We start from the raw sequence: 23476 nt of genomic DNA, 5'->3' as shown, positions 1-23476 counted from the left end.
TGGCCTGGACAGTATACGAGTGATGGCAGAGATGTTCTTGGGGTAACATTCCATCAGTTTTATGACGGCTAGACAAATATTCCTTTATAATAAGAATATAATACATGTTTTGAATTCATCATGAATTATTTTAGGTTAAATTGGCTCTTTCTTCATGAGGAGGTGCTTGCTATTATTTACAGGCTCTGCCCAAGAAGCATAAATGTATTCATAAATCTGCCTTGACAGAACACCTCTCAACTGTTTAGATTTTCTCAGAATGTACAGATTTTCGTCTCCTATTTTTGGTCTGCATCTCATAAAATCCGTTCTCTTCTAGCAAATCACTGATGACTGATATACATACACTTAAGCTTCAGATTTCATTTCCTTTAGAAAAGGCACACTAACACAAATCCTATTATTTACGCAGCTTTCTAAGTTTATAAGAACAGTATTTAAAATCTGTCCCTATTTTTCTGTCATTGCCCCCCCCCCCCCCCAATTATTTTAGGCTTTCTCTAGATTTCTTGTGCTAAGAGGTTGAGAGGTATGATTGACAGCCTCCATGTTGATTTACTCACACAGAGGCTGTCACAACTTCCAACATATATCACATCATAACTGCTGCAGATATAATGGTTATTAATCTCAACTGTATTGTCTAAATGTCTCAAACTTAAAGAAAGTTCAATGTCTACAAACCTGCAAGAGTTCATTTTCAGAGAAGTATTTTGTAATGTCCTATTCATTTTCCTTTGCATGGAGTGCCATAATGCTAACCTTCAGTTCCAACTTTTGTAGACACCTGTCATGGCCTCTACTAGCATTCATATCCTGCACTAGTCACTGCCAAATGTTGTCCCTTAATGGCTTTCTACATCACTTTTGCCAATGAGGCACCTTCCATTGGTGCAGAGATCTTAAAATAGCTATTTGTTCTCCAGGATTGTGAACTTTTCTAGGTACTGCTTCCCTCAGGTAGCAAAGCCAGTGCCTGTATACCTGAGAGCAGGAGCATAGCTGGTTCAATTAGCACCCTGGGCCAGTGGTATGAACCAGTGCCCCCCCACCAGCTCTTTAACTGAAGGAAAAAAAAATACACACACACTTAACTGTAATAAGCCATAAGTGATAATCTTCATATAGTTAGATGTATGACACCATTAGCCCTAACCTTAACCATTCAGGTCACATTTCTGTGCCCTGTCCCAATTCTCCTTTAACATATTTTAGTAAAGAAAAAAAAATACATTTCTTCTTTTAAGCTGTAACAAACCATTTGCTGCAGTTGAAACAGTTTCTACCCACCTCTGCAGGGAGTACTTCGGCACTCATGTTTTATAGTTTCATAGGATCATAGGTTGGTACTAGGCTATCAGCCCTAGGGTCTATACAAGTGTAGCCATAACAATTCCCTGGCTATTTCTTCCCACAATATTTACTTCCCTGGACCCCTGTCTAGCAGTGCGAACGACATGATCCCTGGGGTGAATTTCCTATCTCCCATCCAATTGTCAAGGTTCCTTTTGAAGAGGGCCAAGGAGGTGCTCTGCTTGACATGTATGGGCAGTCTATTCCAGAGTATGGGGAGTCTGTGGATCAGGAACCTATCCCTCCAGCATGTTTTGTTCATTGTGATGACAAGGTTTAGATCCCTGGAGCATGTGGCTCTTAGTTAAACAAAAAAAAAAAATTTTTTTAAACTGTAGCAAACTGCTTGCTACAAACTTAGAAAATAGTTGCTACAGTTTAGACCATGTATGGAGAGTTACTGCCCTCAGGTTTGACTGCAAATGCCAGTGCTACAGTAACAATATCAGGATCAACTGATCATGTCCCCCAGGTCCCAACACTTTGTACTCGGGGCTGTTGCCCCTCTCGCCCTGCCCTAACTATGTTACTGCCTGAGGGTAACACATATTAATTAGTAAGTGCATCTCTTATGCTGTGGCACACAGATAAGTATGACTATGGCACCCCCTACCCTTTATGGACATTGATGACAGAAGCAATTACTGTTATTCACATTCAAACACCTGTTTTTGTATAGTATTCAAACCTCTGCATATGGTCCTGGAACTCCCTAACCCTCTTGTCATGTAAATCCCACAGTATCCTGTGTTCAGAACATGACAGCACTACATTATGCTAGTGTGTCGGGGTCCCATGTATACATACAACTAGACATACACATCATTCTCCTCAACAGCCACCATAGTGCATAGATGTGGATGATTACTTTACCAGACAGGACTACTTCCCTAATTCTTTAATGTTTCAGGTGTAGAGAGCTGTAGTCATATTCTTCTACATACCAATCAGACATTTGTAAGAAGCATTATACAAAACGATAGCAGTGCTTAATGTTGCATTAACAGTGGTCATTTAGAAAATAAGTTATGTTAATGAAGTCAGATAGTGATACTTTCCGAGAATTGCTACATGTGCACAATGGGCAAACCATACATACCAATGTGATGGCTGCATGTCATATTTAACACAAAACATGTGACCTGTATGCTGTTGCTTGCAGCATTTGCATGCATATTGCACTAAAGTACACTGCTGAATTGTGTGATATGTGGTTCGTAAATGTTTCCCTTTGCTCAAGAGTTTACTGTATTGCTTATTGAGATATAAGTTTGTAATACTTTTTCCCATTGTGTCACCCTTCTGCAGGTCAAGCTGTGAGAACCACAGAGGTAAGACTATGCTTACTTTGGTCTGCACTATCTATCTGGCACTGGCTTAGCCATAGCTGCTAGGTCTACCACTCAGAGGTGGGCTAATGGACAAGTCAATGGTACCTTTCATATCTGTCTCCAAAGTAGGGGGTGAAAGTGAAACAGAGGGGTCTCTGCATCCTAGCATCAGTATGGAGGCTGGCCATTTATTGTCTATGTGCATAGAGAACTGGATGCCTGCAATGCCAACATGCAGTTCCTTCTCCTTCAATTGATGGAGTCATGCAGCTGGCCGATCACACCAATCAGGCTGCCACAGAGTCATAGTATCATCCAACCACTTGAATCATGCCACAGTCTTTTGCCATCCTGGCAGTCAAACGTGCAGGAACCCCTTTCTTGGTATATTCCATTCACTAAATTTCATTTTCCATTCTGTATTCATAATCCAACCATCTCCATCACCAAATGTCCGCCTTCTGTAGGCATGCGCTTGTCAACTATCCTCCCCATCTTTTGTATGTATATTGCTTCTGTCTGTCTTTGTGTCGCATGTTTCTCTGCTTTGTTAACTGCTGTTTTCCCTCTAGCTCGACCGCAGCTATCCTTTCTTGCCTCTGCTACCTAACTTTCTCCACCTGTTCATCTCAGATTCATTCCTCAATACCTCTCTCACCTACCCTTCTTTTATACTAATTACAAAAGAAGCACAATCCACCCCAGAAATGTATCTTCCTTTCCCCACCCTTCATGTCTTATAGTTATCCTTCAGTGTCCACATCTGCTTGCTCTTCTCACCTTTCCTGCATTTTTATTTATCCCATTTCATCTCCATTTACATGATGAACAGGGTTCCCCTTTACTCTGTATACCCCCATTAGTTTGTCTGTTGACAGCCCTGTTCAATGTACTACTATTCTCATAGTGGTCAACAACTCTAACTGGTTCTCTGGGACTTCATACAGCAAACTCCTAAAATAATAGCACTAGGAATGTGCACATCACTTGTGTATGAATCCGTGCCTGAGGTTATGCAAGGTTTAACTCAGCAATTTTGCACAAACTCTGCAGCCTGTTTTTTCCCCTGGAGGTATTGTCACCATGTTCTCATGTACTAATGAAGTGCCAGAGAAAAGACCACTTACTTTCTTGTAGGGATTTTATTTATTTATATCACATTACAGCTCATACACATCACATAAGAATCCAGGTTATATGAAAGTTCAAAGTAAGAAGCCAAAATATCCATACTTAATGCACAGCAGTTTGAGAAGCATCTATCTAAGACTTGTACCTTACTGTACCTTAAACTAAGGTATGAATCTAAGTACATCATTCATTTAGAATTAGGTTAATTATCTCTCTGGTGTATGCATCTGACAGGTACAATAAAACCATGTGCTTAGGTTTATTTTCATCTTAAACAATGTCTTATCATCTGCTAGGTTTTCTATTATGAATGCAAGCATTTGGACTGATGGTAAAAGATGGTCATTGTTAGAAAATGTCAAATGTTATATGGTCTCACCTGGAGAATGAGATTTTTCTTCTGCTAAAAAATGTACTGAGGGTTCCAATACTGCATGCTTTTACATAAATAACAGACTACTGATACAAGCTGGTATCTTGGCATTTGAAAATAAGCTGTGTGTGTGCATGGTTTTGTTATCTAGAACTTAGCAGGTAGGGGATTTCATTTCATTTTCTGTAAATTTTGTCTATAATACAAAAATAAACAATAAAAAGTACTTAGCTAAGTTGATATAGACTGTTGCATAGCTTAGTACAAAGCTTGCAGCCCTTTTAATAGTGAGAAATGAATGGTGTACCTTGTGCTTGTCAGGTAAGCACCTTAGCCATTATACCAACGTCTGACTGTACATTATGAGTCTTCACCTAGTGAACTTTATCTGTCTTTTCAGCTATCCCTCCAACTGTTCTCAGCATCTTTTGAGTGTATCATCTCTGCACTGCTTTCCATCCTCTCTCTCTCTTTCTCTCTCTCTATGATTAAGTTTGGGATAGCATGTCTCCCAAGAGCCCATCACACTACAGTGGCAGGATTTTGTATTTGTGCCCTTTCTGGTGTAGGTTCACCAGCACAGACTAAACAGCAGCTGCAAAACACATTTCAGAGCCAGGAGTGACTGCAGCACTTATTAGTATGCTAGTAACTGAGCAGAGCCCTGTCAGGGTACATTGCAGCCAGGAAACTGCTTTAATATTAAATCAGCAAACTGGAACCACACTTCACTGTACTGCTGCATCAGTACTTCTAACCACTAAACTAAGAAAAAACAAACAATGGAACAGCAATTGTGTGCATTTGCAGCAAAACTTCAGAGAATGTCACAGGACAAAGATAGTTACAGCAGGGAAGCTACACAAAAGCTTGAGCAATGGAAGGTAAAACAATGGCAGAGAAAGAACACTTCCTATCTAACAACAGCAGAGGGCAGTGGTGCTCACATAAGAGCACAGGAGTCTTTACTGCTTGTCAAAAATGTTAATAACTGATTGATGCCATGCAGTCTAACAAACATATGATACACTAAACGATTAGGTGATTTTATTTTTATTTTGAATCAGCAAAAAAAGACTTAAGTGCTACTCTGGAGATAACAATGCTCCTTTAACTGCTTTAGTCTGATGGTGCAAACAGTAGATTTAAGTGTTACACAAGGGAAGAATAGACTTTATTTCTCTAAAAGAACAGATTAAGCACTTGCCAATACTGCAATGCTTTCTAAGGTGAAGTCAGGCAACTGGTGAAACCACTTCAGTGAAGTGAGTGCTCCTTGTTATTCACTTAATAAAGAGAGAAAGTAAGGTACCACAACTTAGTATGGACTATCACAGGGTGCATGATGGTGGCAGCCAGATTAGTTAATGTATGTCATGAGGTGGAAGATTGGTGCAATTGTGGAGAAGCAAAACGGAGAGGCAATTAAGGTATGCAGACTGCCTGTTTTTTTTTGTTTTTTGTTTTTGACACTGCTATAAAAAGAAGGTCGGTTTCAAGCATACTGGAAAATGTAGAATTTACAAAGGTAGATTTCTGGCTTTGCATACACAGTTCCTGATCTTGTGAAGCTGTGCTACAGAAAAAAAGATATTGCTGGGTTGAGTATAGATTATTTTAGGTTGACGATCCATACAGAAAGAAACAAGAAGCCTAGAAATAGATAGTCATGGATGCACCTTACATAGACGAGGGTAACTCGACTAATGCTTACATTATGGGGCCATAAATAAAGGTAGATATAAATTATTGAAGCCAGTCATAAAAAGGATGGAATACATTTGCATGCAGGATAAGGCATGAAGCAACAACATGTACTGGTGCTGCATGTGCAAGGCCAGCAGGAGATGTGGGGAAAGGGTATTTACACAGACTATGGACAAGGAGGGCCAGTTCATATGGGACACTGGACTGACCATACTGTGTAGCACTCCACTGTACAGCAGTCACAATACTGGAGAACAAACAACAGTAAAGCACTTCCTGCAGCAGCAGCACACCATGCAAGGTGGTACAAGACATACTGTCTATAGTGGCCAGTGCGGTTGTATATTCCCTCCTACTACAGAAAGTCCTGACACAGTCTGTGACTAAGACAAAAAGTATGGGTTTGCAGCCACAGCTGACAACATCCAGGCTGTAAGGGACTTCTTAGTGTAGCACCTCCCTTTGCTTAAGGAATTGTTTATGCATAGAGTCACCACAACCAAAGACAGCATCACAAATGTTGTCATTACAACCTTGGAGCACATGCAAGACATGTAAAAGCTCTGCTTCCTCCATATGGAAGGAATGTTTCCCATGACACGCAATGAGTGCCACCAGTTACATTCATTAAATGGGCATTCTACCAGGGATGACACTGCGAAGTTGGTCCTGTTAACTGTCACTTTTATGTCCCAGGAGGGCTGTGATCTACTTTTAAAACAGCTGGACAAGTATTCACTGAAAATTCAGGTCTAATAAATCTGGCATTCAGTGTATACAATTTTCAGAAAATGTTGACACAGCACATAAAAAGGCTTTGCCCCATTTCCTCCAAAATGGCTGCAACTTGTGTATTGTCAATTACTCTGTCAGCAGTCACATCATCATAGACTGGTCAGCAGATACACACTGACAGTGCTTTTGTAATGAAGCTTAAACAGATCTTAGTTCTTAACTACCCTCCTGCAATTGAAATAAAAATATGTCCTCAACACACTATGTCAGGATTTCTCCCACACTAAGATCATACAGCTACTACAATTTATAACACGAAACTGTGTTCTTTTAAGGATATATTGTTAAGGTATATGTTACATTAGCAATCCTCACCAACATCTTCAGTATGCACCCAACCAGTTTTGGGAGCAATCCTTGGTAGCAGGTGGCTGGCTTTTCTTGGACATGAAATCTTATAACGTCAGGGAACAATGAGTTCATTACCATCCTCAGTAGATGTTGTAACTTCTTTGCAACTTACAATACTGCTCCAGACATTCGTAGAAGAACAAAACAGGGTGCTTGACCTCTGGAACAGTTTTCAGACAGGGGAGACAAGACCACCAAAACTGAAGCTATGTTCAGTGCAAGAAGGGCAAACTGTCATGCATCAAACTGAGTCACCAAACCTGTGATACAATAGGCCATCATCTGCTACTATGATGCAGAATCTCCATTGCTGACAATGCAGTGTTAGTAACACAGATTTGTAAATATAAAAACAAATGTTGTTGCACTATGTAGAGTTCCAAAATTGTGGTGTACACATGACCAACAAAACAAATCTTGGTAGTTACCTTCTAGTGAGTACATGTATGCAGTTACAATGGAGGTACTTTACTTTTTATGTCTGTTAAATTTCCAAACCATTGCATACTACATTAACACATTATACCACACCAGGAATCCTTATTAAAAAGACATAAATGGTCCAATTCCATTCATTAGCAAAGTATATATACATCTTTTGTGGCATGGATAATTATACATGTTAGGAAAATATGCTACTGGGAACTTTACATACGCCTTCTCTCTTTTTTTAATTTCCCCAAGTCTTTTGGGTTTCTAATACCATGATGAGAATGGGCCCCATTTCCAAGTCAAAGTATGATTAAAGTTTATGAAATTAGTGCTATTTCAATCTTTTATGTTAGACAGAAGTGATATTTGCAGTACCCGCAATGTGCCCAGTAATGACTCCTTCTGCAATTCTTATGGAGTTGCATGTATTGGTAACATATTTAAGTATGATTGTAAATTATTTTTTATAAGACCTGTTGCTCCTACTACTTACTACTGGAACTATGTGGGTATCTTTCTTTCAAACTGTTCTTGTTTCTGCATGCAAATCCTCCTGGTATTTTATGACTTTGTGTCCTTCTGTATGCGAGACACTGTAGTAACTGAGTGTAGCAATTTCAGTAATCAATGCTACTTTTACCTTCTTTTCATGGACTACAATATTTGGTTTTCTCGCATCCATTTTTTTAACTGTTGGTAATGGATGATCTCATGTGATATAAAGCTTATCATTTTCTATGAGGCTTTGTGGCTCATGTTTCCAGTGTTTTTCAGCTACTTCGGTGCTATAATGTTTAAACAACTCACAATGCAACAATCTTGCCACATTATTATTCTTAGTCCTTCTGCAATTAGTATACCACAACCAGAAATAAGGTGTGCGACTCTTTCCAATTCTGTTTTATGAAACCTAAATTTGTCTGTTTTTCCTACATGTTCAATAGTCTTTGTAAACCAGTGTGGATGTAGCCCACTATCTTGGGCCTCCAATATTAACCTTTCATCTTTTGTTTTAAATTCACCTCTCCTTAACCATTCCTGCATTCAGTCCTGATCAACATGAGGTTACTCCAAGAGTTTCCTATACTTGCAGCTATATTTATGCAGTTTCCACATTTCTTGCCTTCTCATCTGATCCTTCACCTTATATTCATTCTTTTGTTATTTGGCACATTCATTTGCTGCCTGATATTTGTCTACTTCAGGTTTGATTTCCACTCCCATTTGACACTGATATGCTTCAGCTAAACTAAGCAGGGAAGTCATCTTAGACTTATTCTCCTCATGTTTCATAACTTTCACTACATTTGGTCTTGTGAGGTCAGCAGATATGCAGATCTATACATGTAATGAATTTCAAGGAGGCCCACATCTCCTTCAGAATGGGGAATCTATAGTCTTGGTGGGCAATGAATTTTACAAATCATTTGATTATCATGAAACATCCTTCTTATTTTCCTGTTCAACCTATCCAACACCTTTTGAGGCCAGTCAGTCACTCCAAAACCGTAAGTTAGGACAGGAAGATAAATTGGTTTATAGCTTAAACTTTGTTCATAGATGTCATTGCTGTTTTCAGTATTAATTTTAGTCTTCTAAAATATTCCTTACTAAGTTTTATTTACATTTGTTCATGTCTTATTGTTGAGCCTTCAGCAATTCCCAAATATTTATACTCTTCCTCTTGCTCAAGTTCTTTTATATCATATTCCTGTCATAAACTGATGTGTTGGTGTGACAGTTTTCCTGCTTTAAAGGTGGCTTCTGAACATTTATCCAGACCAAACGACATTCTTATATCATCTGAAAAAGTTTTGACCACCTGCAGTTGTGCTTTAAGTTCCTCATCTGATGAACTATGCAGTTTTAAAGCATCTACAAAAAGATGATGAGAAGTCTTTATGCTTTGTTGTTTTCTGGGAGACAAATATTAGCCGTGACCTAATCTGTGAAGAAGACAGCTTAATGGTTTAAGGGCAAAACAAAAGAGCAGTGGTGACAGAGAGACACCCCGAAAAATTCCCCTTTGAATTTTAAACTGCGGACTAATAATTTGTCCTTTATCATGGCTTAATTGCAAGTGGTTTGCCACTGTTTCATGGTCACTGTAATGTAATCAATCAGTGTAGGGTGTATCTTATACATTTTTAAGCAATTTTTTTATCATGAATTCGGATACTGCCAAATGTTATTTTGTAATCTAGCCATGCCAAACTTATTGTTTCCCCTTTTTACAGTTTTTCATTAAGACTTTATTTAATAGCAAATGATTCTTTGTTCCATATGACTTTCTTTTATTACCCTTTTGTTCTACTGCCATGACTGACTTTTCTTCTAAATGACTATAAACTCTGTCAGCATCAATTCCAGTGTATAGTTTATATGTCATTGGAAGACAAGTTATCGGTCTATAGTTTTTAGGATAGCTTGCAGGTTCACTCTTAAGTGGGAGTATTGTTTTTCCTGTTGTTAACCAGACTGGTGTGTGTTCGGGGTGAGCATATAAATAGTTCTTACTCATGACTAAATCTTAATGCAAAAAATGTTAATACATTTAGCCTGAAGTTAGGTAGTGCATCAGGTCCTGGGGTTTCCCAGTTAGGAGTTTTTCTTAACTTTGTTTCAATCTCTGTGGCCATCACTTTATCCCATTTCATATCTTGTGCATTTTGACATCTTATTCTTTCTTTTACTTCTATCCATTTAGCACCTATAGTATGTTCAACAGGATCTTCATAGATATTTCTCCAAAATGTATATATTTTCTTTTTTGGTGGTGTTTCAGTTCCTTTTGAATAACCTCCCAATTCTCTACAGAACATTTCTGGGTCATCAATAAATTATTTTTTTATACTTTTCCTTTACATTTATCTGCATATCTTCAAAGCTTTTCTGCCTGCCCTGATATTTTTAGTTTATTATTTGTGATAGTGCACGATAGATCCTGATATTTTCTGATACTGTGCATTGCTTTTATCACGTCTTTCTGAGTATTTTTGTTGATCTACTCCATCTTCTATACTTTTCTAACAATGACACTTCCTATCTTAATTGCTTTATAATTTTCCCTATTCAATTTTAACATGACAACATTTGGTTTCCCCCCTTCCTTTCCCTACTATTCCATGTTTTTATGGTAAGATTTTATCTGTTATTAATGCAGCTGTAAATTAATATATCCTATTTAATTCTGCTATATCACATGAGTCTCTATGGACAGTCCTAATTACTGTGTTCATTTGTTTTATCAAACATCTAACTTTTTGAGTTTTATTGACTTTCTGTAGTCTGTTTCTTTCATTGATCTTAATATGATTGTCTGCCCATTTCTATTAAATCAAGCAACTGTTCTCTTACATCATTTTTTTGTAAACTGAGGGCATATTCTTTGTTCTCCATTTCCTTCAGGCATTCTACAGAAAGTTCCAGAGCATCATCCTGCGCCACATTCTCCTGAGTTTCATTCTGTCATCCATTGTTCTTTCTTATGGGAGCTTACTGCACCATCACTCCACAACATTGACTGTGTCAAGAGTTGCCACAGCTACCTGTTTCTTCTCTTGCTGTGCAACTTCAACCGAAGACTTGTACTGATTTCCTATGAAAGACTCCAAAGTATATGGCAAGTGTTTCCCACTCTACTGGTTCCTCCTTAATCTGGGATTCATCACTCTATACTGATGTGATGCTATCTGAGTTAGATTTTCTATACTAAATCCTTCACTTCACAGGTAATCCATAACCTCAGTTTCTATTTCTTTAACTTCTCCATTACTAATCCTCCATTCTACTTTCCCTCTTTGTTTTCTTATTTTTTGTGTTGTAAAATGTATCATGTCTGGATTCCTTTGCTGGATTTCTCTTCAAATATCTTTTGTGCTGCTCTTTTTGTATTGATTAGTTTTGTGTTCTCCTTTGTATAAAAAATGCAATCATATCAAATCTATTTTTCTTTCCCATGACCATATTTCTTCTTCAGATGTCTCCTGCTCCTCCTGTTTCTCCTTACTTTGGGGACTCTTTGTTTCATCATGCTGTGATGTAACCTGTGTTATGCACTAAGTCCTTAACTTCACAAGTGTTCCATAACTTCATCTTCTATTTTTTTACTTTAATAAGCTTCTGTTCTGTGCTCTCTCTTTGTGATCTTTTTTTTTTATTGTGAATGTCTTTGCCTGTATTTCTCTTCAAATATCTTTGGGGTTGCCTTTTTTGTGTTAATTAATTTAGCTTTCTCCTTTGCATAAATATTGCACCATATCAGATCTCTCTATTTCCCATGGCCATATTTCTTTCTTATACCATTCAAATTTCTCTAAATTTTGTTCTTTAAATTTCTGGACTTCTCAGTCACTTGTTTTTCCAAATGGCCCAAAGTTTCTTGGTCTATATAATTTTTTTCATAAATCCTGTTGTACTAATGAACATACATTTTTATTTGAAGCTTCTGACAATTTTTCTTGTGGAAGCATTTTTATCTCTAATTTCTTTCTTAATCTTTTTGTATACCTTCTGTCTGGAAATGCTAGGCTTCTTGCAGAATAGTAACAATACATAATTTCTTTCTTATCCTCAATAGTCCACTCTATCAACTTTTTGGCTCTTTTTTGGCCTATCATCTTTTGTGATTTTTGTGGACTGCTGCTTTCTGCTTTCTTCTGCAATGGGGGAGGGTCCTGCCCCTCAGCCTGGCCTAGCCCCATTGAAGGAATGTTTCTGTGTTTGCGGATTCTACACTGTCATTTTTTCCAGTCTTGGCATCAGAGCACCTAGTAGGATTGTGCACTTTTTTGTCATGAGTCTTGTGCTCTCAGCTATCTTTTTTTATTTTTTAAACTACTTCTGTCCATTATATATATCGCCATATAAAATATGGGTTCCTATTAGATGTTCAACAGCTTAGGTTGTCGAATGCCTAATTATCGACACCTAAGTGTCGAAACTTTAAAATCGCAAATGGCCACATACGCAAATTCTTTACTCAGGAAAGAATTTGCTTGGCCGTTATCAGGGATTTGCCCTTTCCCCAAAGCAAAGAGATCTCAGAGTTGCTATATTTAGTTAGGGGTGTGTGGGAGGCACAGCCCCTCACATCAGGAGGTGTGGGGGGTGAAGCCCCCCCATTATGTTTGGGTTCAGAAGATTTATTTCACGATGGCCTAGCGAATTCTTTCCCAAGGAAAGAATGGCTGTTCAAGATTTTAAGGTTTTGACACTTAGGTGTTGATGTTTAGACATTCGACAACCTAAGCTGTCGAACATGTAATATAGACCCTAAAATACAGTCAGTGTCATCTTGGTGAGACTTCGTGAAAAACAGGGTCCACCTCGATAAAGTACTCATCAAGCCTTGAGGCTGAATTAATTTCCAGCAATATTACTCTCCTTTGCTTGCTGACTTATCATCTCTCCATCCATATCCCACATATGCATATGCGCGAATGTGTGAAGTAATATTAAACAAGATGGGGCACGTGGCAAACCTTGTGCTGCATAAGTTAGTTTCATGTCAGGTTGTTATGTCACAATGTCACCCATTCTTACTGTTTCCAGTTTCCCTAACATTTCAACATTCGTCAACAGACAATTTAACTTTTGATACTGCCCTTCCCTGGATCGACATCAGTCATTCAAACATTCTCAGAAGTCACATGCCAAGTCTCATTCTTGCCACATTCAGCTGTCCTCTGCCTAGTGTTTGTCATAATCCCTCAACAAAAAGGGTAAATGTTACATAAATCGACAAAGGATATAGTAGAGTTGTTCTGCTACACAAAAGAGGAAGTAGGCCCAGTCCTGAGAACTCCAGACCTAACAGTATGTCAATAAAAGCATGAAAAGTGAGAGAAAGGAATGTGAGGAAAAGTTTTGTGGCATTCTAGACTATCATATACTCCAGGAATGCCAGGTTCCACAACTCTGGAAAAAGGCCTTCATTATCCCACTCCACAACGGGGGCAACAACAACATTCCAAACTTCTGCCAGTTGCTATCTTATCCCCCATTTCTAAACTACTTGAAAAATGTATCCATCTACAACTGTTACCCTATCTCATTAACAACCAGCTTCTCACCTCCGTGCAACATGGATTTAGACCAGGTCATAGCACCTCCACCACTCTCCTCTCCTTCCTAGAATTAGTCAAGAAAGCCCGTGAGTCTGGCCATATCATGTCCACCATCCTAGACCTCTCTAAGGCATTTAACGCCATTTCTCATAGCCTTCTTCTTACTAAACTCTCCAAACTAAATCTATCCCATTCCTATATCAATTGGTTCTCCAGTTAATAGGCAACAAGAAGTCAGATAAAAAAAGCCAACTCACCTTTCCTTAATACTCCCACAGGTGTCCCCTAAGGTTCTATTTTAGGTCCCCTACTATTCATTATATTCATAAATGACTTCTACCAAGCCATTCCTAACTCCAGCCTCATCCAATATGCCAATGATTCTGCCATAATCTGCTCCTCCCCTTATATCCCCACTCTAACTAAATTAACAGAAAACACCTTCTCCTCCACTGAGCAATGGATGCTAGACAACCATCTAGCACTCAATGCAACTAAAACTAAACTTATGATATTCACCACCTCCAAATCCACCACCCTAGATAAGCAGTAATTCTTAATCATCAGCCAAAGCAATACTCCCCTAGAAATAGTTTCCAATGCCAAACTACTAGAAGTGTTCATTGATGATCAACTAAAGTTTGATAACCATTTACAAGTAAATATCAAAAAAACCTCACAAAAAATTGGCATGCTTTACCGCCACAATCACTACATCTCTCCCTCCACCAAGCTCATCCTAGCAAACACATATCTCATCCCATCCCTCCTATATGGTGCATTTATCCTCAACAACCTGCAATCCTCTCTCAAAACAAAACTCTCGTCCTGCTACAACAAGATATCAAAATTCGCAACAGGTCATAAAGCCACCTCCTACCACTGAACTTCCCTTCATCAACTAAACTGCCTTGAGCTGCCCAATTTCCTTACCTATATCCAACTCATCCAAGCACACAAACTCATTTACAAACCCTCTTTCAGTCTCTGACTTGCCACTACCTTTAAAGTGTATGAACCTGATCGACTTTTCAGATTCATTTCCCAAAAGCTAATTAAACTGCATAAACCTATACATCCAGCTGGGAAACATCTAATGTCTTTCTGTCTAGCAAGCCTCTGGAATTCTCTCCCATCCCTCATCCATACCACTAGTATTCTCTCCTCATTCAAAACTTTACTTCACTCACACCTAACCTCACTATGGGAGTGCTCCTGCTCCCATCCTACTTAATCCTTCCAGCATTACAACTTATTCTCTACAAACTACTAAATATCTCATAATAGCTTCCTATAGTTCACATCTCTAGCAACCTGGTGGATTAACAACTGTGATACCACTAATTAATAGTTAATCAAATGGTATGAATTTTGTTAAATGCTCAATGAACTGGCACTGTTGTAACAAAAAAAAAAAATAAAAAATGTTTCTGCTATTGTATTGTACTATTTGTTCTCATATTCTATAATTTGACAGATTTACTTCTCAAGTGTACTTTGTATTCCTATGTTATAATGTGTAATGTGTATTTGTATTTTTCTGGAGCTATTCTCCCCGGGACTCCATTGAAAACGGGCTCCTTGTGGTCCAATGGACTATCCTGTCAAACAAAAACAGCAAATAAAATAAAAATAAATAAATAACATGAAACCAACAAAGAGAAACATTCTCATTGTTGCTGGTTTTCTTCGCAGTTAGACAACGTAAAGCATACATGTTTAATGAACATCTCATACATACAAACGGTAATTCTACTACTCTATAAAAAGTTCACAATTAGAGGCTCAATACAGATGTTACAGTGTAATAAATATATGATGTGTATCCAGTGAAATGGATAAGAATCAAAAGCTCTTGTGTATCACAAAGTCGCCAGCTTCACAAGTAACATATAAATGTGCAGCAGCGTGGTATTGTTAAACTAATACAAAGACAGGAATTAGTCACTTTCCTATATCTGCACTCTAGACCACTTCATCAGAAACTTCAAGAATAAAAGATATAGTCAGATGTACTGGTACAATGCAATAATCTTTCAGGAATTAAGTACCATGAAACATTCTGGCTAACTGATACATCATAATTCAAATCTTATCTGATATAATTATGCATTTTAAAATTTTCTCAGAATTGCTCAATAGCTGGATATTCTCTTAAAAATAATTACCCACTACATACTTGCGTGTTAATATTGCCCTTGGTAAACAGCATGTCTTTAGTCTTGTATTGCTGAATAATGCACACTAGCTGTTAAAAGCTGTTTTTTAAGTGTTGTAATCTTACATAGTTAATAGCTATGAATAACATGTATTTTTTTTTAATTCTGCACATTTTGAAGTGCTTCTTCTTTATCTTTTAGCACTTTTACTTTTATTTTGCTAATATTTGTATGTTGGAGGTTTTCTCTCAACTTACAATGAAAACAGTCTACTCCAAATTGAACAGTGTTGTACACAAAATGACTATATATATATATATATATATATATATATATATATATATATATATATATATATACATACAGTGGATATAAAAAGTGTACACACCCCTGTTAAAAATGAAACCACAAATCTTTTCCCACCTTTAATATGACCTATAACCTGTACAATTCAACAGAAAAATAAACAAATTTGTTAAGGGAAAAATATAAGAAATAAAAAAATGTACAAAGGTTGCATAAGTGTGCACACCCTTAAACTAATACTTTGTTGAAGCACCTTTTGATGTAATCACAGCATTTAGTCTTCTTGCGTAGGAGTCTATCATCATGGCACATCTTGACTTGACAATATATGCCCACTCTTCCTTGCAAAAGTGCTGCAAATCTGTCAGTTTGCGAGGGCATCTCTTGTGCAGAGCCCTCTACAGGTCACTCCACCAATTTTCTATTGGATTTAGGTCGGAGATCTGGCTGAGCCATTCCAAAACTTTAATTTTCTTCTGGTGAAGCCATTCTTTTGTTGATTTGGATATATGCTTGGGGTCATTGTCATGCTGAAAGGTGAATTTTCTCTTCATATTCAGCTTTCTAGCAGATGCCTGAAGGTTTTAGGCTAAAAGTGACTGGTATTTGGAACTGTTCATAATTCCCACCACCTTGACTAAAGCCCTAGCTCCAGCTGAAGAAAAGCAACCCCAAAGCATGATACTGCCACCACCATGCTTCTCCATGGGGTGATGTTTTTTTTTGCACCAAATGTACCTTTTGGAATTGTAGCCAAAAAGTTCAACTTTGGTTTCATCAGATGACAACACATTTTCCCACATGCTTTTGAGAGATGTGGTGCATTGTTTTGCAAATTTAGTCAGGTCTGGATATTTTTCTGTGTAAGAAAAGGCTTCCGTCTTGCAACCCTACTCCATAGTCCAGACATATGGAGAATAAGGGAGATTGTTGTCACATGTACTACACAACCAGCACTTGCCAGAATTTCCTGCAGCTCCTTCAGTGTTGCTATAGGTCTCTTGGCAGCCTCCCTGACCAGTTTTCATCAATTTTGGAGTGTCATCCAGTTCTTTGCAACATCAATATTGTCCCATATTTTCTCCACTTTTTGATGACTGTCTTCACTGTGTTCCATGGTATATCCAATCCTGTGGACATGTTTTGTACCCTTCTCCTGACTGATACCTTTCAAAAATGAGATCCCTTTGATGCTTTGTAAGCTCTCTGTGAACCATGGCTTTTGCAGTAGCAGGCATCTGAGTAAATGTCAGGAAAATCCTACTAGGATAGCTGAACTTTATTTGGGGATAATCAGTCTCTTTAACTGATGGCAGGTGTGTACCCAAGAAGACTGAATGCTGCAATTAAATCAAAAGGTGCTTCAACAAAGTATTAGTTTAAAGGTGTGCACACACAACAAAGTATTAGTTTAAGGGAGTCCACACTTATGCAACCAGCTTATTGTACATTTTTTATTTTTTATATTTTTACCCCAACAGATTTGTTTGTTTTTCAATTAAATTGTACAGGTTATAGGTCACATTAAAGGTGGGAAAAGTTTTGAAATTATTTATTGTAGTCTCATTTTTTTTATATCACAAAAACCTGGCATTTTAACAGGGGTGTGTATACTTTTTCTATCCACTGTATGTATATATATATATATATATATATATATATATATATATATATATATATATATATATATATATATATATATCATTTTGATATCTTTCATTATAATGTTATAATCCTCCTCAGCTAATAGTTCCCATATCTAAACACATCTGGTTTATAATGAAGTAAGGACATTTTCTTTATCTAAAGGAAAAGCAGACCCAAGACAATGGTTAAATTTGACTTTTTAAACTAAAACAGGCACCACCTCCAAGGTTGCTGCTTTGTTGCATTATACAGACATTACACATTTCTAGCACTCCACTAACTGGTTTAACTAAGCAAACTGCTTAGTCTGACCATAAGTGGACATGGCTTTCATTCTCATGTTAACATTTAGGACAGGTACAACTGACCTGTGTCTAAAATCTGACTAAAGCTTCAGCCAGCTGTGACGTGTGTGCTTCTACTTTGTTCTGCTCAGTCATACTGCAGAAACTAGGGTCAATGAGGAACCACAGTTTTATCTGTAGCATAAATCATGTTGAGAAAAATGGTTTCCTTTTTGAAACTTGCAATTTATGAACACAAGAGCAAAAAAAATGCTGACAGAGCATTACTTAATTAAAAATTTGGAGAAAAGATAAAATAAAACCATGTAAAGCAAAGAAATAGCGCTGGTTATGTAAACTGTTGTTACTATTGAGAGTGCAGCTGTCACATAAAATACCCTGCTTTAGTTCTAATAGCACAGGCCTTCTTCAATTTGTGATACATTGAATACAGTCCAGTTTATAGATTTCCAAACTTCTGCAAAAGATACATAATTTGTTAAAGACAGGTATTGGTTGTCCTGCCTCCCCACCCAATGACCAAAGTGAATCTCTCCAAAGGAATGATACAATCAACTTTATATTCAGTCATCTAGAGCGTTCTAAGATAAATAATACTCTCAACATTTTTGTAGAATAATCTATAGCTAACTGTATATGTGTACCTAAATATGTTTTAACCCAGAAAGCATACATATAGAAAAGAAAGAAAAAATTGGTTATGACCATGCCAGCATCCAGCCTTAGAAATCAAATCTTTGCTATTCAGCCTAGTATTCCAAAACCATCTGCTGTTGTGTAATCTATTTAGCTAGTCAATGCCCTTGTCTTAGTCTGTTCATTCGCTAGTGTACTATAACTCATACTTTAACTGTCTTGCATGTCCAGTGCCAGGACTGGCATTTAAATCACTGTTACTGGTGTGCTACAAATGTGCCACAAAATGATTAATTTAAAATGTATTGAATAATATCATCATTTTATAAACATGTTGTCTAACTTTCAAAATTGCTCACAATATCACTAAAATATGTCCTGTGTGTACAACCATGGATAAATACTTTCCATCAACCAGAAGTGCACGTAACTGAAACTAGAATCTAAAAGTGCTGAGTACAAAATCAAATGCAAAGTGTTAGCATCAAATCTATGCAGTGCTTTGGAGTCAGGTGGGTTAAATAAAAAAGGAAAGCAAGATTTGAGGGTGTTGACATACTTTCAACATTATATACTATAGTTATGAGATAAGCTGAGAAGATTTGCCAAATGAGATTTAGCTGGAGCCTGCATAACTGTTTGATAGAGTTCAGATGAGACTCAGAATAATACCCATAGCTGCATCATCCAAATCATTATTTTAAATGTGAGATAAGTCTGTGTACTAACAGTCCAATCCTCATCAATAAATATAGTATTTCAAGGAAAATTGTATGCAATTTAACCCATACGGTACCTTTTGGGGTAAATTCTTGTGACTCCACCATCTGTAGCAACGAAACGTGCAAACACTCCTGGTCTGTTTTTATTTAGAATTGTTTGCAAAAGGGAGAGAAGAAAAATATGACAATTTTACTAAACTGAATAGCTTGATTTCACGCATAACTGAGATTTCAGACATCATTCAAACTGTTAATAAAAATGTTAATACAGGGATCCAGCAAATTACATCAAATATTCATCCATGGTACTTCAAACAGTAGCATAGATGATCAACTACAAATATATTTCTACTTAAGTCATACAATCTACTGCTACCTGTGTTTCGATCTTGTAAACAAATAATAGATTGTCTGTGTAACTTCTTAGAAGTTCTATAAGTAAAAGAATAAAAGCACTAAAACTATTTAAAAACAAAGCCCCGGACTCACGAAACCTCCGTGTAAGACTTAATATGTCTTACTCGGAGGCTGCAGTTGAACGGTATGAAGTCAGCATGCCATGAATATTCATGAGGGCACGCTGACTCATCTGTAACTCTTACACGGACTGAGTAGGAAAGCAGGGGGTGTGTCCGACTGCCGTGCAGTCTAAAAGTCCATGCCCCTGCAAGGTTTTAAAAAGCATAATGTCAACAGACAAAAACAAGTTTGCTCAAATGTACTTGCACCCAACACCACACTCTCTGACACTGTAACCCCCCATCACAGTTATAAAACGTAAAATATTAATTTTATTTTATTTAAATCCACAATATAGCTGCCCGTATTTGCACTTGTTTGTGCGGGTGTGCCCATTGCTTAACCACAGTTAGCAATTGTGACATTGAAGAGCAAATAAGAACTACTAATGCAAATTAAGCCAAATAGCAATAGTGTAATGGTAGAGCGTGGGCACAAAAAGGAGGCATTCACAGTTCGAGTCCCACCACTCCTCTTCTTATTTATATTCTAAATCAGTATTTGAAATAATACCAGACATATATGAATAAAATTTTATTAAAAGCAGTGACATAGCCAATGTATCAGTGAACAAAATATATATTTTTAAAGGACCCAGATATATAATAGGCTGCTGTTAAGCAACGCTTTACCCAGTGAAACACAGATGCCCATAGTTTAATAGTGCTTTACCCAGCTAAACACAGGTGCCCATAGTTTAATAGCGCTTTACCCAGCTAAACACAGGTGCCCATAGTTTAATAGCACTTTACCAAGTGCAATAGGGTTGCCCAAAGTTTAAAAGCGCTTTACCCAGCGCAAAGTGTTTGCGTGGATGTGTGCGCCATGCCAACCAGGGCACCGTAAGGCACCAGGGAGCAACATAGAGCTAAGTTGCTTAAACGCAGCCACACCCTCTAGTCTGTCTAGACAGTATTAAAATAAAAGAATGACAAGGTTCGAACCCAGGACCCTGTGCATCATAATCAAAGTACAGAACCACTAAGCAATGACAACACAGGGGAAGCAGCCACTATTAACATTCATATACTTACGAATGGTAGTTTAACCATTACTAAGCAGGTCTACAGTCAGCCGAGAATTTTACAAAATGGCCAATCACAAAAAAGTGCGGGAAATGCGGCATATTTAAGCCCCATAGGTGGGAATACTCACCATAACTGATTGTAGCTCACATTTGCAGTCAGAATGGCAGGTGCAGGAGAGGGATCATGCTTTCGAGCATAACGTTCGGGCATCGAGGAGTCCAAATACATGGTTTGGCTCCTTGTCCACCATCACGAGTCAAGACTCCTGCAGGGCCAGTTCCAAGGGACGGAGTACAAGGCAGAGGCTTGGAACCGGTTAGCTCGTGACCTCACCAGTGCCACAGGCATTCCCCGGACTGGTGAGCAGATCCATCACCACCATGTAGTCCTGAAGAGATGAAAGCAGGACTGCCTGAACCAGTGGATACAGGAGGCCCGTGGGATGCAGAATGCCCCACAACTGAGTATGTAGCCATGGAATACAGTATGTAAGAATTGATAATGGAGTATGTATAACAGATAGGTATGTCTCAATTTCCCTTCATTTACTTTACAGCTGCAGGTGACTGTGCTATGAATTAGCAAGCCTATGCTGATAGGCTGCTAAGGCTGCACCACCAGGCAGGTTAGTGATTATTCTGCATGTATTGTTATATAAAACATGGGAGAGAGCATGAAAGAAACTGTTGTAATCCAATAAAACAGCCATAGAATTGCTTGAATAAGACGTCTGCATGTACTGCCAGATAAAAATGTCAAAGTGGCAGAAAAAGAGTGTAGTAACCCATTAAGAAAGGTAACATATGTCTGGAATAATATCTCTGCAGGCACTGTCATATAACATAAGTGATTTAGCCTGAAAAAAGATTGTTCTAACCTATTAATAAAGGTATAATATGTCTTGAACATGTCTGCCATAAACACTGTTAAAACAAATAAAGGAGTGAGCCTGTGGAAAAGTGTGCAATGTCATTAATAAAGGTCTAAAACCCAGAGTGTGTCTGTGTCACAGAGTCTGAAATGTTGTACCCTTGCATTATACAAACAGTACTGTTTGAAAACGTGCTGGCAACCCAGAGTTATGCAGTCCCATATAAAATGGGTGATGGAAGTGCCATTAGCTGTGAAACATATATACAGTCCACAATAGTCAGTTACTGGCTGGCATGAATAAGTAAACCTGGCACACATGTAACATGTAATTATTCACCAGAAATGTGAGTGTGTGTTAAGAAATGCAGGGTTCTGTACAAATCGAAGTGAAAATGTCATGTGAAAACATCCCAGATATGTAGATAAAGAAATATAAATGCAATATGTAGCAGTTACACCTGCATCCTGGACAGTTAGTATGTCAGATATATGTCAGGCATATATTGAACTAGCAAAACCCATGACACAACCTAATGTATGATGGCAAGTGTAATAATACAGGTAAGGGATATACACTTGCAGTCACTGGCAATGTAGTGTAGACTAAAAGGTCATTATAAGATGTTAACCGAGGTTTTTTCTACACCCTACCATATGTGCATAAACCATGCAATTCCACACCTCAATGGGTATGTGTAACCTTAAATATTTGTTGGGGCATATGTCCTATTGTTTTATAAATATTTGCATTGATGTTGATGCATGTGCCCTGTTCAAACACCATGTTCATGGTGGCCTGTTGCTACCAAACATCCCTGCATGCTGTTGGAATGTCCACTGTCGTTCAATATATGCATGTGTTATGCTTGCTGTTCAACTGTTGGAACCTTGGTGTGTTGGGTTAATGGGAATATTACTGCATGCTGTTACAACTAATCTGGAATGCTGTTGTTTATGTTGTAATTAAACACACCTAATCACAGAACGTATGGGAAGGCCGGTCCCAGCGGACCCACCTGTCCCTCCTCAGTTGGTGAGTGCACCTGACACCAGCAGCTCCGGTGCCCAGCTCGGGCTCCCCTCCTCCGTTGTTCTTGTGCCACCTTCAGGTGGAAGTGCTGCAAGGGATGGGGCTTGTCCCCCCCATGCAAGCGTGGGTGGAGAAGGGCCACCTGTCACCCTTCGAAGGGTCCGGGCTGTGGTGCGTAGGGAGATCCAGCATTCAGTCGCTGATCCCCTACGCCAGCTTAAGGCGAGAGTGGCGCGTCTCTCGGGTGAATCTGCCCGTCCTACTCAGCCCCCAGCACAGCCACCCTTGGGGCTGTGAAGGTGGAATGGTGACTGCCCATGGGTGGGGATCTCAGTTCCACTGTTACCATCTGTGGGCTCATAGGCTTGAGATTTCCAAACAACCTTCCCCGTCAATTGTGTTCACCCACCCCATGTGTCAAACTCCGCCCCTGTATGCGTCTTGTTTGTCTTGTCTGTTTACCTCCCCAACCTACCTCCCGAAATATACCTACATCCTCTACCTCACATTCCACTCTCAAAAAAATAAAATAAAAAAAGGGCAATCTGTTCCCACAAAAAAATTACGCCCCATACATAGCTGCCCAATTCACACACATGTCCTCTGGACATGTAAACTGATAATTCTAATTGGCAGTACAACATATTTTGTTGTCCTCACCCCTCTCTCAGGGGTGGAAGGTTTAAAATTTCACACCAAATTTCATACAT

General features: G+C 38.3%; 1 protein-coding gene across 4 annotated transcripts in view; it reads right to left on the bottom strand.

The window, feature by feature from the left end:
* CACNA2D1 (calcium voltage-gated channel auxiliary subunit alpha2delta 1) overlaps nucleotides 1–23476 on the bottom strand; it is a 3475830-nt gene that overhangs the window by 211437 nt on the left and 3240917 nt on the right. For all 4 annotated transcript variants that reach the window (XM_044088264.1, XM_044088265.1, XM_044088266.1 and 1 more), the window contains one exon: nucleotides 19391–19453. In XM_044088264.1, the coding sequence (XP_043944199.1) occupies nucleotides 19391–19453 (63 nt within the window). The remainder of the gene's footprint in view (nucleotides 1–19390; nucleotides 19454–23476) is intronic.

Source organism: Protopterus annectens, chromosome 11.part0 (genome assembly GCF_019279795.1).
Source record: "Protopterus annectens isolate FY-2018-M chromosome 11.part0, PAN1.0, whole genome shotgun sequence".
NCBI lineage: Eukaryota > Metazoa > Chordata > Ceratodontiformes > Protopteridae > Protopterus > Protopterus annectens.
This window is presented reverse-complemented; position numbering and strand designations above follow the sequence as displayed.